This window comes from Petaurus breviceps, unplaced genomic scaffold, assembly GCF_028583685.1.
Source record: "Petaurus breviceps papuanus isolate PSGF00001 unplaced genomic scaffold, PetGlider_PUasm1.0 90865, whole genome shotgun sequence".
NCBI classification, from domain to species: Eukaryota; Metazoa; Chordata; class Mammalia; order Diprotodontia; family Petauridae; genus Petaurus; species Petaurus breviceps.
In genome coordinates, this window is record NW_027187367.1 from 7,210,647 (window position 1) to 7,226,435 (window position 15,789).

At 43.3% G+C, this 15,789-nt stretch overlaps 1 protein-coding gene and 1 long non-coding RNA gene across 2 annotated transcripts in view; one reads left to right on the forward strand and one right to left on the reverse strand.

Moving 5' to 3' along the window:
• Positions 1-13,205, forward strand: part of LOC138150090 (uncharacterized) — a 98,262-nt gene extending 85,057 nt beyond the window's left edge. The window contains exon 2 of the long non-coding RNA XR_011165507.1: positions 12,952-13,205. This is a non-coding gene — a long non-coding RNA (uncharacterized lncRNA). The remainder of the gene's footprint in view (positions 1-12,951) is intronic.
• Positions 1-15,789, reverse strand: part of LEMD2 (LEM domain nuclear envelope protein 2) — a 23,368-nt gene continuing 7,579 nt past the window's right edge. The window contains exons 3-9 of the mRNA XM_069073473.1: positions 14,126-14,201; positions 10,128-10,204; positions 8,750-8,829; positions 6,446-6,591; positions 5,188-5,289; positions 4,994-5,096; positions 1-1,830 (exon numbers count right to left, since the gene is read on the reverse strand). Coding sequence (XP_068929574.1) covers positions 1,680-1,830; positions 4,994-5,096; positions 5,188-5,289; positions 6,446-6,591; positions 8,750-8,829; positions 10,128-10,204; positions 14,126-14,201 — 735 coding nt within the window. The 3' untranslated portion in view covers positions 1-1,679. The remainder of the gene's footprint in view (positions 1,831-4,993; positions 5,097-5,187; positions 5,290-6,445; positions 6,592-8,749; positions 8,830-10,127; positions 10,205-14,125; positions 14,202-15,789) is intronic.

Below are 15,789 nucleotides of genomic sequence, written 5' to 3' on the forward strand. Positions count from 1 at the left end.
TTAAAGAAACATCTGTTTTTAATAAATAGTGCTATTCCTCCAGCAATTTAGTCACCAATAATGAAGTTCATTTTGAGTCTGATTATAAAGGTATTTCTACACAATTAAGCTGGAATTTAAGATTTACAGGCACCATGGAATCATACAAATATCAGAGGAAATAGTATTGCTAAAATATGGGATACTGGAATTTTATTAAGAAAAAAATCACTAAGATCAGAAAGAAACGGTTAATGTCTTTCTGAGACAGCTGTCGAGTTTCCTTTTTGTTCAGATACCCCATTCCTGCCACAGATGAGAACATATGGGGATAAGATCCAAGTTAGTGTGGGATCTTTCCTACTTGACTAATAAGACCCCCCACTGGTCTGTTTCTGGAGACTTCCTTTTCTGTTCTGATTTGAGTTGATGAGCCAGCAGGAGGTAGGTAATGAAGTTCTGCAGTCTCAGAATTGAGGCAAGAGCCTCTGCAACTCTTTCATGTGGCCAGCAGGGGGCGGAGGTGCTGAAGCCTCCCCGGAAGATTTCTGGGTTGAGACAATGTGCGGTGTGTGGGAAGAAGTCACTCTATGACACGTAGCTCTGGAGGCTGAATATGGTGGTCTTACAACACAGGAAAAACCTATGTATGGCCACAGTCGTCCCTCAGAATGAGGCTTCCCTCTACAGTACAGAGATGATGCTGGTGAGGTTGCTAGTCCAACCAGAAATGACTGTTTCTAATGAGGACCACCACCAGGATAGACACCTTAGGAAGGCTAACTTTGCGATGAAAAAAGTATAAAATTAAAATGTTGAGTTCCACTGCTTAAGCATTTGCTTCCTCAATTAATTACCTACAGATCTGTTGCAGAATCAGGGGGCAATGGCTGGTACCCCAACCTTGTGCCCTCATCGATGCACCACATACCAGGTCCCAGAGAACCACCAACCTCACAGATGCCCTGGTTTAGGCAGGGCAGGCTGTTTACCATCATAATAGGTCTTCCCATATGCATGTCAGTTTTCCTGGCCTCTTTTCTTTCCTCCCCTTATTTGAAAAGGAAAGTCAGACTCCTAAAGGGGCCTCTTTTTCTCTCTTCTCTGGTCAGCACACCTGTGCAGCCTCCCCAGGCACCTAGCACAGCTGCCCCAAGTCCCTAAGGCCCCACTGCAGCCCCCATAAGCTGTCACCCTACCACCCAGCCCTAGGAGGCACTTCTCCAAGGCTGTACAACCAATCAGCAACACTGGGTGCTGGCCAGGCTACTGGGGGGGAGGTACTGACTGCATTTCACCAAATCTCAAGCAGCACATATGGCTATTGGGCCTCCACCTTTTTTGTGAGAAGCCAAGCCCTTTTCACTTCCTATTATTAGAAAAGAGAGGTGCTGAACAGGAAAGGGATACAGGGTCTACTTGGCTGAAAAAAACAACAACAAAGGATGAGCTACATGACCCAACTTGTTTCCTCCCCAACCCTCAAGGCAAATCTAGATAGTCCTCACAAGCTAAACTTTTCAAAACTTTCTTGGCGTGATCTTCAGAAATGGAAGCAATGCATGGGTAGGAGAAGTTGGGAGGTCAAGGCATGAGTGTGAATTCAGCACCAGCAGATCTGTGGACCCCTCTCTGTTGGGCCTAGGGAAACTGTCCCCAAGGACAGGCTGAACAAGAATGTCTGACCCTGCCTGGGGATTTTAACGTTCAGAGTCAGAGAAGTAAGACGGCTTAGTCCATCTCCACACCAGCATGTCTTCTCCAGCCACCCTGTGTGACTCTGTCTGAATTCGGGATTCGTTGGATGCCAGAAATTCCACTGCTCTGTCCCAGACCCGCTTCATGCGCCTCCTGGAACAAGAAAAGATCAGTGTGTCTTAGCTAGGAGAAGAGCTCTGTTGGCTGTGCTCCACTGACTGGACAGCACATCATTGAAAAAAACCCATTTGCTCATGAATGCCCTACAAACAAAAGAGCAAAACAAGGGCAGGTACAGGGGCTGGGAAAGCAGAATGAAGAGTCTGTTTTAGGGGAAGGAAAGGAAAATATCTAGCACAAGACAGGTCTCTTGCACTGGCGAGAAGTGCCGTAGGCCAGGACTGGTTACCTAAGAAAACAAATCTTCAAGTCTTCCTGCTTTAAAGGCTGTGCCATGAACAGCTCCTGAGGCTGATGAGGAAGCCTCCTCTCCCTCCAAGAATGAAGCAGGCATGCTGAGATTTTTGGCCTCTCCCTGGGCATCAGTGGTTCATGCCGCTCCTCTTTAGGTTAGCATGGATACCAGGGCTGGCTGTATTTTAATTTCTCATGTGGGCTAATTAAGGAGTGACCATTGGCCTCTTAAGTGAAGGCTCAACAGGAGGAGCCTGGCCTGACTGACAGTCTCATACCATGGAAGCAAAGAGGGGCTGTCCAGTCTTTGGAGCCAACATTGCCTGGAGTGTGGCCCGCCCCCTGCTTCCCCTTGATTCAGGGCCACTTTCAGAGTACTGAGACCTCCACACCTCTCACTGCCTTCCCTTATCCCTTCTGACATCCATCTCCCTACCACCCCACCCAAATGTGGGTAGGTGGATTTCAAGGCAGCCAGGTAGGAAGGTCATTTTTATCTCTTCACATCAATGAATACCAGCATCATGTATTTATATAGCACTGTTCTCAGCTTTGTAGACATTGTTCCTTTTGCCTCGTGTGGTAAAGTGTGAGTGCACAAATGTAAGTGTGTTGTGTGGCAGCAAGGAGAGTAAAGTACCATTATCTCGACTTTACAGCTGGAGAAATGACTAAAAGGGATGATCTTCCTGGGGTGGCTCAGGAATCAGGAGGCAGTGTTGGGACTAGACCCCAGAACAGGGTCTCCTGTGTGCTGAGGAGGCAGACATTGGACCTACCTTTCCTTGCCTGACCCTTACTCTAAGAGTCCAAATGAGAAAAGTGGCAAATGCTTAGCTAACCTCAGGAAAAAGACACCTACTTCACCCCAGACCAAATCTCCATCGACTTACTCAACAGCCTTATAATGACAGCTCCCAAACATGAGGGCAGCTGCTTGAGGTGTCAGCATTTAAGACCATCACATGTATCCCCCAGGGAGTCAGACAGCATGGTCTGAGCTATGACAGGATTCTCAATGAATCTAAAGGCCAAATACCTGGTTTCCCATCCTCCCATTCCTCCCACTGGCTGTCCGTTAACCAGTAATGCACAAGCCTGGATTGAGCTGGGCCACTTTAATCAGGTTCCACTGCTTTTTATCACTAAACAAGCTCTTTAAATCTCTCTCAATCTTTCACAAATAGGCCTTCGAAAGGTACTGCAGTGGGAGAGCCAAGCGTATCCAAGTCGGGCTGACATTTTACCTAACATATAGCTATGTCAGGAAAGCCTGGCCTGCACCTACTTCATGACTTGGAAATGGATCAAACAGGTTAAATGATTGAGCAGATACATATCAAATAAACAAACACTACTACTAAGGGTGACAAAGACCCCTAATGCCTCCTCAAGAATCTGAACACAGCCATTTTCAGTTCATTTATAGGCCATCAAGAGTCCTTATTCAGCTTTCGATTTTATCTTCCGTGAAGCTGTAGTGTATTTAGGTAATCAGAAATTACTTTCTATTTGGCTTTGGAATGCAATTTTATATTCGTATTTAAATATCAATGTCTGAGCAACACTTTAAACCAAATCTGAGTACACCTGCTAAAGACTATGGTGACTCTTGGAGGTAGAAATCGTCCAGCCTCCCCATCCTGCTCCCCTACTTCATGCTGGAGACAGGGTACCTTTTAGATTGATGGTAAAGCACTAATCTAAAGAGCTCTACTATTCTTATTTTTTTGCTTTTTGGAGGGGGGAGGGCAGGGCAATTGGGGTTTAGTGACCTACCCAAGGTCATACGGCTAGTAAGTGTAAAGTGTCTGAGGCTGCATTTGAACTCAGGTCCTCCTGACTCCAGGGCTGGTGCTCTATTCACTGCACCACCTAGCCGCCCTGAGCTTTGTTATTCTGATCTGAATCTGTTTGCTCTCTACCTTACATGTTGGGAACCTCAAATCAACTCAATGACCACCTCCTCCAAGAAGTCTTCCCTAATCTCTCCAGCTGGTAATAACCCTCTCTCTGGCCTCCTGCCCACCCCGACCACTTACAGCACTTTGTTTTTTAACTCTCTAATGTATTTACCTAATGTATTGCCTGGTTAGTTGAATTGGTAGAGCATGAGACTTAATCTAAAATCCATGTATGTGTTCAAGGCCCATAGTTGTGTTTTAAAGGTGTCATGATATAATAGAGCAGTGAAGTCTGAGTCAAAAAGAGCTTTTCGGACTCAAATTCCACCCCAGACACTTACTGTGTGAACGTGAGCAAATCATTTAATCTCTTTGTGCCTCGATTTCCTCATATGTAAAATGGAGGGGGGAGGGGGGAGTTTAGACTTAGTGGCTTCTAAGGTCCCTTCTAGCTTTAAATCTGTATCATTTCTGTGCCTGTGTATCACCTCCCTACTACACTGAGCTCCATGAGGGTAGGGATAGCTTTTCATCTAGGTTTTGTTTCTTGTGAACACCTAGCACACAGTTCTACACATAGTAGGTACTTAAATATTTATTGTATTATACTGGGCCTCCTCCTCTTCCATTTTCTGCTGAGCTAAAGATACAGCCCCCTAGCCACAAAGGAGATGCTTAACTATATGACAGAAACAAGTCACAAAAAAATTAAAAGCAACATCCATGATGTGGATCATCCACCTACAGATAATTAAATGTTAGCTATTACCTATAGAGAAGTTACATTCATGCTTTTTGTTCCTTGCCTGACTAATTCTCTTGTAGAGATTAGATAATTCTGTAGACAAGTGACAGAAGCCTACTGTTTATTAGTATCTATAAAGCCCAGGAGCCAAAGGTTGCTCAGCTGATGTGGGACCAGTAAAGATCCCGTGGCTGTTATCTAGGCAAAGCACAGGTCAGAACCCCATCTCTAATGCAGAGGGGACTCAACTCACCTGCTCTGAGGTGGGATCAAGGTGTCTCGCACATGAAGGATGCCCACATATGGATAACGTTCCATGTCCTGCTCCCAGTCAACATAATGATCTTGAACTACAGCTGCAATGACAGAAGGTGACAGCTTAGGACAAGGACTTGTGAATTGCCCAAATCTTCCTTTTGACAAGATTTCATGTAATGTGGTCATCACCTATAATTTTCTTCACCATCTCATACATGGCTTGTTCTTCTTCCTCTAATTTCCGCCAGCGATATTTCAGAAGAATCAGAAGTCCCCACAAAAAAGCCAGACCTAGAAGAAGCAGATAGCTCAGACCAATCATCAGGTAGTTACTGAGGGCCTTTTCAGGCCTTCCAGCTGTTATTGCAGAGGAGTCCTTGACTACAGAAGCTGAAATTCTATCCAGGCTCATTCCGCCATTTCCATTGTGTTCCTTCCATGCACATATATTGTGGTCCTTCCTGTTAGAAGGGGATGAGACTGATGATAGTGATTTCTAGGCACTCTGGCACCTTTGAAGAGACCAAGAGGAGTCCAACAGTCTTGTTCTCACAATGCACATGCAAAGTTCATTTCCAGAGCTGTGGCTGCAACCCTGCAGCTGTCAAGCCAGTTGTCTACGGCTTGGTTTTCTGAACTCCATCAACCCAAAGCCTTTGCTCTGTGAGAGCCACACATGTTTAGAGATACAGGGCCAAGATTTTAACCAGTGAACACCTGTTCTTCCTTCTTTTATCAGGATTTCTTTACCTTCCCCCTTTCTCCAAGAAATAAATTACATTTTTCAGAGGATTGAAGTTCTTTCTACCAAAACGAGCCCTGTTTCCTCTGAGAAAGGTTTTATATTTAGCAGGCCAATTTAAAAAAATACAAAAAAGAAATTAGATGTCTTGCATGGGAAAAGCATTATGCTAAACACTGTAAGATATACAAAATTTTAAAAGGCATAATCCTTGTCCTCAGAGAACTTGCAGTCTAGTGAAGGGTGGGGTCAAGATACAAACATCTACAATTGTAACACACAGTATTAAAGGATAAAAGCCTTAGAGAAGTGAAGAACAAAGCGTTAGGGATCAAAGGATAAGGTCACTAGGCCTGGGAAGAGAAGATCAGAGAAGGCTTTTAAGAGGAGGGGGCATTTGTGCTGAGCTTAAAAGGATGAACTAGACATTCATGGCAGTAGCATCTGAAAGGGAACTACTGAGCCACTAGCTACCTGGTCAGGACCTAGTCTCACTTTTGGGGAGTCTTAAAATGTTTCATATTGAATTGAGGACACATCCCAACTATTCTCATCATTAATATGTTTATCTGCTCTCTTTATTAGCCAGAGCTCATACCCAGTACAGAAAATGGGGTGGGATTTCTGAAGCTCCTCATTCATACTTGAGGCTGATTTGGGGAGGGAGGTATTGTAGACAGGCAGAAATGCACAGGAGTCACTTACCCCAGAAGAAAAGAAGCACAGTGGTAATGGCAGTCAGCAGGGCTCGACTGAGCCGACAGCCCAAGCCCATCCGGGGATGGGCAGATTCCAGGCAAACTACCTTGTCCACAGTTGTCACTGACTCAGACAGGTCTTCCCCTTTCAACCTTAAACAGGATACAAGGTACAATCAAAGGCATTCAAATGAAAAAGGAGCAGAAAACAGGAACTTGAAACAGGGGAAAGAAAAAAAAATGGTAGGGGCATTGCTGCCCTGCTTTTTTATAAACATAGTTGGCATCTTCAAGGTGGCCCTTTCTAGAAATTTTCCACCTTGGCTACTTAGGAAGACTAAAGCTTTAAAGAAGGCATCACACTTGCCCCCCCCCCCGCTGCTAAAGTGACGTCTCTCTCTGCAGGCCCTTTGACAGCGCCTCTCAGCGTGCACAAGATTAAACTTTAAATTGGATTCCCACCTCTCAGCATAAAGAAATGGAAATGTTTACTGAACCACTGCTCTGCAATTGCATGGCAAGAATTTAAAGACAGAATCTTGGAGGTCACACTCTTTCTCCATAAACAGTAGGCACATAAACTGTTTAAGTGTAAAGCGCTTGGGAGATAAACTGAGCCCATGGGATGAGACAGAAACTGGTGGATTCTTCAAGGCTGGTCACCCTCCCAAATGCTGGTATCCAGACAAGCTGGACACAGAGGCTGGGAAGCCTTGCTATGAAAAGTTGTAAAAGGTCTTGGGGTGGGGGTGGAGTGGGGAGGGGAGTGGAGACACAAGTTGATACCTGTATTTTTTTTCAAACAGGTTAGGGGACAAGTAGCGTAACATCACATAAAAGATGCCTGCCCTATACAGAGATTATATATATGGCCTAATTTCCTGCAACCTACTTTATATCCCTGGTCATCCACATCCTGTTCAGAAGCCTGTCTTCTCAGATATGAAGTGGCTAATCACACTTGAATCTGCTTTGCTAAAGTGACGAAGGACAAAATCCTGAGGTTGTTCTGCTTTTTCTAATGTGTGAGTGTACATACACACACACACCCCCACACCAGCCAGACCTGGCTTTTTAAAAACTAACACATTTTTCATCACACCATCCAGCCAGTTATGAAGTGTTTGGTTGAGCTGCCCAAGGGGCCACCACTGGATACACTGCTGATGAAATTAGTAATTCTGACGGATTACAGAAACAGAAAACTCTAGAGTGTGTTTTAATATCAGAAAGCTGTATCCTGCACAGAGAGTTTGGCATACAGTATAACATGGAAAGTGTTTACATGATGACTGTTTCCCAGCAGGAGAAACTTTCAGAGCTGTCAAATACAATCCACTGGTGTCTCTCCTCCTGATCTCAATATCCAAGCCAGGCGTTTCACGGAAGGTGAAGGGAAGGCTCCTTCTGTTAATGACGTAGGTCAGTAATGAAAGCCGGCTAGAACTGCGGGTCATAATGGAATTCTGAGCCTCATAGGCACAGAGAATTTTAGGCCTGGGAGGGATTTCATGCCTACCTAAAGCAGGAATCCCCTCTATGCCATTTCCAACAAGTGGTTTGGCCTCAGTCGAGGGGAAAGTCACCCCATTCCACCACTGAGTGGTACTGATGATTGTTAGGAAGTTTTTCTTTACACAGAGCCAAAATAGACATCCTATAATCTCCAGCTGATCACCTATCAGATTTAAAGCTCCACAAAGCCAGGAACCATGTTTTATCAGAACTTTGTATCTTTCTCCTCCAGAGCCTAGCAGTATTCTGTACATAACAAGTGCTCAATGCCTGTGAAGGAAATGATGATTTGGTTGTCCTTCCCAGTTCCCATACTGAAAGTCAAATGAGCATGCACAGAATTATTTTACCCACCAGTGAAGGAACTGTACACTCAGGCAAGAAGTAGAATGGTAAGGCTAAGGAATAAAGAGAATACAAACTCATCTGTTCCAAGCAGAATACCAGGTTGACACCCTAGAACTCACAAATTTTGTTTCATCCTAAATACTTTTCTTTCTGCTGCTCTTTTATTTTATAATCCCTTTCCTTTTCAGCCTGAAGCCAGAACAGAGCCACATCTGCTTGGGTTGGGAATTTGTATTAATAATCTCTAAATTCTGGCCCATAAAATACATGCCAAATTTCATGAGACCCTCAGATGGCAGAAAATGGACAGGTGAAAAAGTTTTAACATCTTGGACAAGTCATTTCCCTGTCTGGGACTCAATTTCTGCATTTATAGAATAATGTGGTGGTAATCAAGGATTCCTAAGGCCCCTTCCAGTTCTAAATCCTATCATCTCCACTCACTCACCAGATTCCTACATCCTTGTTACTGTTCAGTATCCAGGTCAATGCAGCTTCAAACCTTGCTGGTGAACTGCCGGTTACATTCTGTGGGGAAGGGTCCATAAGAAGATTAGTTCTGCATTTGGGTGGACTGGCTGGAACAAACATTATTCTATTTCCTGGTAAGGAAGCTCACTGTCTATGTGCCCCTGAAGACCTGTTCCACTAAATGTACAGCAAATTGGCAGAAAGGAAAGTTTCACATTGCTGAAAGCCCACAGACAAGGCTGTAACTAGAAGATGGGATGCAGAAGCACACAAATAAAATCAAGGATCTGAGACAAGTGAAAGAACATAATCTTTCCAAGGACTGGAATATTAGGTCAAAGCATCAATTTTGTGGAAGATTGGGGGTGGGGAAGGCAGAAATATCATTTTATAGTGGAAAGAACTGTGGACAGAGAACCAGGAGACTTGAGTCATATTCCTGTCTCTGCTACTAACTTGCTGTGTGACACTGGACAAGTCATTTCCATTTTGTGGTTCAAGTTTCTTCCTCTGAAGAAATGAGGAGGTTAGGGCTAGATGATTTCTGAAGTCCCTTCCAATGAATCATAGGATCCTAAGAATTAGAACTGAAAACCTTAGATATACAGTTTATAAATGAGGAAACTGAGGCCCAGAGAGGACAAAGATTGTCAAAGATTACAGAGTTACTAAATATTACACCAGAATTTAAACTCAGGTCTTCTGACTCCTGAATCCAGGGCTCTTTACACACTATAAATGTTGCCCATTTTCTTAGAGTCATCTTGAAAGCAGTTTACCACTAGGAGAGGAAGAACAATGAACTGAAAATGTAACTTAAATAGTTGTGGAAAAAGCTAGGAAATGAAGCCAATGGCTAAACAGTAAGCAGGAGAATTCTAACAAATAGGAAAGATTTCAGGTCAGTGAACATATATGAAAGATTTTGTACTAAAGTGAAAAATTCACCGGACCTGGAGTTAGAAGACATATATTTGAGGGCTGGCTCTACAACCTAAGTGAATATAAGGCAAACTGAGTCTCAGTTTCCTTACCTATAAAATGGTACACCCTCTACCTCTAGGGCTAAGGTAAGGATCCAGTGTAGTCATGGAGGTAATCATGAAGTGCTCCAGAAAAGTGAGCTAGTATCGGGAAGCTCCAGCCCTGGGGAACCCCCTCTTCAACTACCCCAAGACAGACTTAGAGATAATAGAGATAATGAGAAATATAGATAAAATAGAGATGAGACACAGCTTTTTAAAATAAACAAATAAAATCATACAACAAGAAGGGAAAAAACCACATCAGTTTGTGGAGATCAATAAGAATTACTGGGACGTCACAATAATGGACTGACATTCCATCCTACTTACTGCAATGTATTCCTGTGCTTCAATAACAGGAATGCATTTACTCTTTAGACTCTCTGGATTCCCACATTCAAAATTACCTAGGGAAAAAAGCAACATTCAAATACAGAGAAAAGGTGAACACAAATGACTCTGAAATGGACTCCAAAGGCAGAAGAACCAAGCCATCCACTCCAATAAGGATCATATGGCCGAGCTGCTGCCTCCCACCTTCTGCTAGGGTGTCTTCACTCCCCACAGCAAGATCAAAAGCCACTTAGCTTGGATCAATTCCAGATCATTAAAACCTGACCTGCAAAGCAGTTTGGTTATTTGCATTAAATGACTAAAAGCTGCACAATACCAAGGTCTGTTTTAAATTGATCCTTAAAAGGATCAGACGAATAGCTTCAGACGACACATGAATTGTACTATAAATAAACATTGCTTGAGGATGAAAAAAAAAAGGCAGCAAGGCTGTGGAAACTCTGTGGAGATTTAAAAATCATGACACAAGGTAGGCAGCCTAGAATAATAGCACTCATTTTAGTCTTCCCCAGGGTGAGAAGTATAAAAATGGCCCAGTATGCAGTAGGTGGAGTGTTGGCTAGTCTGTGAGGGCCAGAATCCTGAGGCAATGGTTAGTTACAGGCAGTCAGTCCTGAGAGGTGTGGGGTAGTCCTGCCTGGGATAGTCCCCTCTGCCTAACTAAATCCTTCAAGGTTCAATGTGAATGCCACCTCTTCCATGAAGCCTTCCCTCCCACCCCAGGTCTTTCTCCAAACTCCTGCTATTGTTTATTAACAGTCTGCCACCCACATAGTGCTTGACTATATACATCACTGATCTTTGTTTCTGATATAAAACCTTGTTTCTCTAATAACTATATTATTATTAGATTTAAAGCTCCTTGAGAGGAGGAACTGTGTTGTTTTTCATCTTTGTCTCTCCTGTACACATAACACATACTTAAATAAATGCTTGTTTTGTTATTCAATTGTGTTTGACTCTTGTGACCTCATTTGGGGATTTCTTGGAAAAGATACTGGAATAATTTGCCATTTCCTTCTCCAGCTCATTTTACATTTGAGGAAACTGAGGCAAACAGGGGGTTAAGTGTCTTGCCCAGGGTCACACGGCTAGTAAATGTCTAAGGCCATATTTGAATTCAGGTCTTCCTGCCTCCAGGCTTGGCACTCTATGCACTGTACTCTCTAGCTGTCTCAAATGCTTGTTTAACTGAACTGAATTCCTGACTTACAGACCATATTTTTTACAGTAAACTTCTTGAGAACAGGGACTGTCTTATATTCTTTCTCCCCCTACTCCCCAATCCATATCTAGCACAATGCTAGGCACATGGCAGGGAGTAAATAATGGGATAATTCATTGGACCTTGGCTGATCTAGTAGGTCAGATTAGTTCTATCTATCTTATCATTGGGGGTTTGATCAGGTCACATAGAGAGAATTATGCAGCACTGGGGGAGGGGGGGTATTGGAACTAAACTGGGACCTCCCAATCTATATCCTTATACCTTTGTAATGATCTGAACTCTCTGGGATAACCAGGGCCATAGGCCTGGATTAGACCATCTAAGAGAATAGCCCCAACCAGGGTCTGGTGTACAGCTAAGAAAGACGGTATGGGGGACTAAAGTGAGATCCCTCTCTAATAAGGGTCTTTTTTTTCTCTCTTTGGAGGGGGTAAGGTAGGACAACTGGGATGAAGTGACTTGCCCAAGGTCACAAGGCTAGTTTTTGTGTTAAGTGTCTGAGGCCACATTTGAACTCAGGTCCTCCTGACTACAGGGCTGGTGCTCTATTCACTGTGCCACTTAGCCACCCCTAGGGTCTTTCTTAATTTGGAGTCAAACCCTCAATGCTGCCCTGCAAGCTTTGGAGGAAGTCTCCAGATATATGTGAAGACATGATACCTCAGACTAAAGTGTACCACTAGACTATGCCAAAGCCCTGACCAGGTGAGCTGATGACAAACTACTACACTGTAGAATGGGGGATGAGAGCCCTGCCAGCTTTGGTCTGGGTTTAACGTAACTTTTAAAACAAACTATTTGTGTCCATGAGTTATAAGTTAACTCATAAAGAACTAAATTAAAATCCTAAGCTCAAATAGCTATCTATGGATACAAAGACTGGACTTTGCAATTAAGAGATTATTGGTGACTTTGAAGAGAACTGATTCAACTGAATGGTGGGGCTAGAGGCCAGCTTCCAAGTGAGTGAGAAGGGACAAGACAACCATGAGAAGCAAATCACTATGAACAGATTCAGGGTCTTTCCTCAGTTAAAATTCCACTTACCCTCCCAGCATACCTGAGGGAAAAAGGAGCAGTGACCATTAATTCCATTTTATAGATGGAGAAACAAAGTCACCGAAAGATGAAGTGACTTAGCCCAGTCAGGAGGGGGCTGACTCAGAGCTGGAGCTCAGGCCCCGATTCCTAGGCCACTGCCCTAACAATGACCGAGGGCTACAAAGTCATAACTGAACGGGCACTGATTCCAATGAGGTTTCTGGCTCAATGGCTAGCCCTGCTCAGGGTAGGGCAGGGCAGAGGTATGATGAAGGGTGAGGACTCTGGGTCAATGTCCACATTACTGATCCACATCTCTCTGCATTCTCCTTCTCCCCATGCTAACCCCTGCTATTGCCAACAATGTAAAAGCTGTCTGCACACTGATGTGGTTATTTCTGCTCAGAACACCATCTGTGAACACAGCAGCATCTGGCCCTCCTGTGAGCTGGTTGGTCTTGAACTATACTCAGCCTCTAATACATACTGTGGGTCACTTTTTAAAAAAGCCTATTCTGCTTGAATTAACAGATTGCCTGGGGAACAATCTGGGCCAGAGGACGGCAAAGTCGAAACCCTGTGTCCAAGCTTCCTTTGAAATGCAAGCACAAGAACCATCTAAGCCAAAGGAGAAAAGAAATAAAGAGGCACAATTTCTATTTTGAGTCACAATTGTGCACAATGGTTTCTCAGGTCTTTAAAAAGAGAATGACCAGGAGTAAAGACATTGTGCCTAAATCCAAGATTAAAAAAGATGTGGTTGAATGGTAAGGAAAAAAAGAAAAGGTGAGTCTTATTTTCAGAGTGTCTCAAGCTAATTTTTACTATCTGGCAAAGAAGCCCAGCTATTAGCCAGCAAGTCTACTTTTTCCTGGTCTGGGGGATCCTTTCTCACATCAGTGTTCATGGAACTATGTTTAATTCAATACAACAAATGTTTATTAAGCATCTACTCTATTCAAGGTCCTGTACTAGGCTCTGACAGTGCAGATGTGCAGGCCCTCATCACCTCACATCTGGACTATTGCTGGGTCTCCTTGCTTCAAGTCTCTCCCCTCCAATCCATCTTCCATTCAAGTCACTAAGTGATTTTCCTAAAATGAAGGTCTGATCATATTATCCCTTTACTCAATAAACTCCAGGGGCTCCCTGTTATCTCTAGGAGCAAATACAAAATACTGTTTGGCATTTAAAGCCCATAGTAGCCTAGTTCCCTTCTACCTATCCAATCACCTTACTCCCCCACACATACTCTCTGATCCAGTGACACTGGCCTCCTGGCTGTTCCACACACAGGACACTTCATCTCTGGGCCCTGCACATTCTCCCTAGCTGCCTCCTGCCTGGAAAGCTCTCCCTCTTCTACTCCAACTACTGACCTCCCTGGCTTCCTTTAAATCCCAACTAAAATTTTACCTCTTCCAGGAAACCTTCCCCAACCCTTAATTCTAGTGCCTTCCCTCCACTAATTATTTCCTCTTTATCGTGCATATAGCTTGGTCTTTATTTGTTTTCATGTTGTCTCCCCTATTAGATTGGAAACTTAAGGGGAGGGAGTATCTTTTGCCTCTTTTGTATCCCTAGCCCTCATCACAGTGCCTGGCACATAGTAGGTGCTTAACAAATGTTTATTGAATTGAAAAAAAAGAAGTGAAAAATGACACGCACTCTTCTCTTGAGACACTATATTTATACACATACTTACCTGCTTGTATGGCCAAGAAGTTATACAACTCATGCAGCACTTCCAGCAAAACTTTCTTTTGTTCGACCTGGCAGAACTGAGGATACAAGGAAATAATTACATTGATAACAAAATAACTGTTTTGTGTGTACATATTGTGCCCCAGTCCATCTTCTGTGACACCCATTGTTACTCCTCAAAGACAGGAACTTTTAGATCCCTATTCAGTGCCTAGCATAGTGCTGGGCTCATGGGAGACACTGATCTTGTTTGGTCTTGTCTCCCAAAAGCACCCAGCAGCAGACAATAAGTACTACATAGCTGTTGAATGAATAAGCATTCGCCATAGACATCTGCCCACAGACCCTACCTCACTAAGTCCCACATTCTTAGGCCTAAGCTAGAGGAAAGTGATCTAAGACAAATCACAATTTCTTTGGCCCTCATTTTCTTCACCTATGAAACAAGGAGACTGGCCCTTGATTTCTAAGGTTCCTTATGGCTCTAAATTCTATGATGCTAGCCTTTCAATACTTACTGATGGATTGAAAAGAAACACCATAAAGAATTAGCCAGCTGTATATAGGATAGTTTATATGTAACTAAAGGTTTTTTCTCCCAATCCTTTGACACCAGTGTTTGAGCAGCAGCCAAGGGTATCAAACTGTTTGTGGGGAACAAAGGCTGTCTACCTCAGAGGGAGAAGCTGAACAGCTACAATTCGAAGGGTAAAAGGTATAGATCTCACTTTAACCAACAACACAGATTACAGGGTCTTATTAGAATGCTTGCATGAAAGGATTACAATCCAACACATTTCCAAGACTTGTCAAATGATGTATTCTGTAGGGCTGGAGTGTGACAGCATGCTACATAGACTTTGGACTTTCATTATTTGTGATATAGTCAAAACTCTATTATCTGTGTATAGATTTTCCACATTATGGATCATCTGAAGCCAATGTTTAATCCAAGGCCTGCTTCCTTACAGATACAAGATTTTTGAAATTTTACAATTCAAATCATTTCAACAATCATTAAGGACCTAGTTTTGGGGTGGCCAGGTGGCTCAGTGAGTAAGAGCACTGGGATGACCTGGGGATCAAATCTGGGCTCAGATACTTGGCACCACACCCAGAAATAACTGGCTGTACAACCTTGAGCAAGTTACTTAACCCCAATTGCTTTTAAAAAAAAAAAAGAACCTAGTTTTTATGCTCCCCGACTCCTAAAAAAAAGTGGTCCTTCTCCTCAAGGAGCTTACAACTTAGTGGAGTTACATGTACACAGGAAAGAATAAACACCAAATAATTTGCATGTGTGTGTCCACCTGTACCAGTAGGACAACTCTTGTACGATATGGCAGTTAAGCTAATCTTTGAAGAAAGCAGGGGATTCCAAAAAGCAAGAGGTGAGAAGGGAAGGCATTAAAGGCAAGGGGACAGCGTTTGGAAAAGAATGGAGGGTAAAATACCATAGCTAGGGAATGGCAAGTAGGCTGACTTGGCTGACACTCAGGGAGTGATGTGAAATTAGTCTAGAAAGATAGGCTGGAGCCACACTGTGAAGAGTTTTAAATGCCAAACAGAGGGATGGGTATTTTATCACTAGGGATCCATAGAAGCTTCATATCACACAGTCTGACAGGTTGTTGGATGATTATTTTGGAAATTTATGGAGAACAG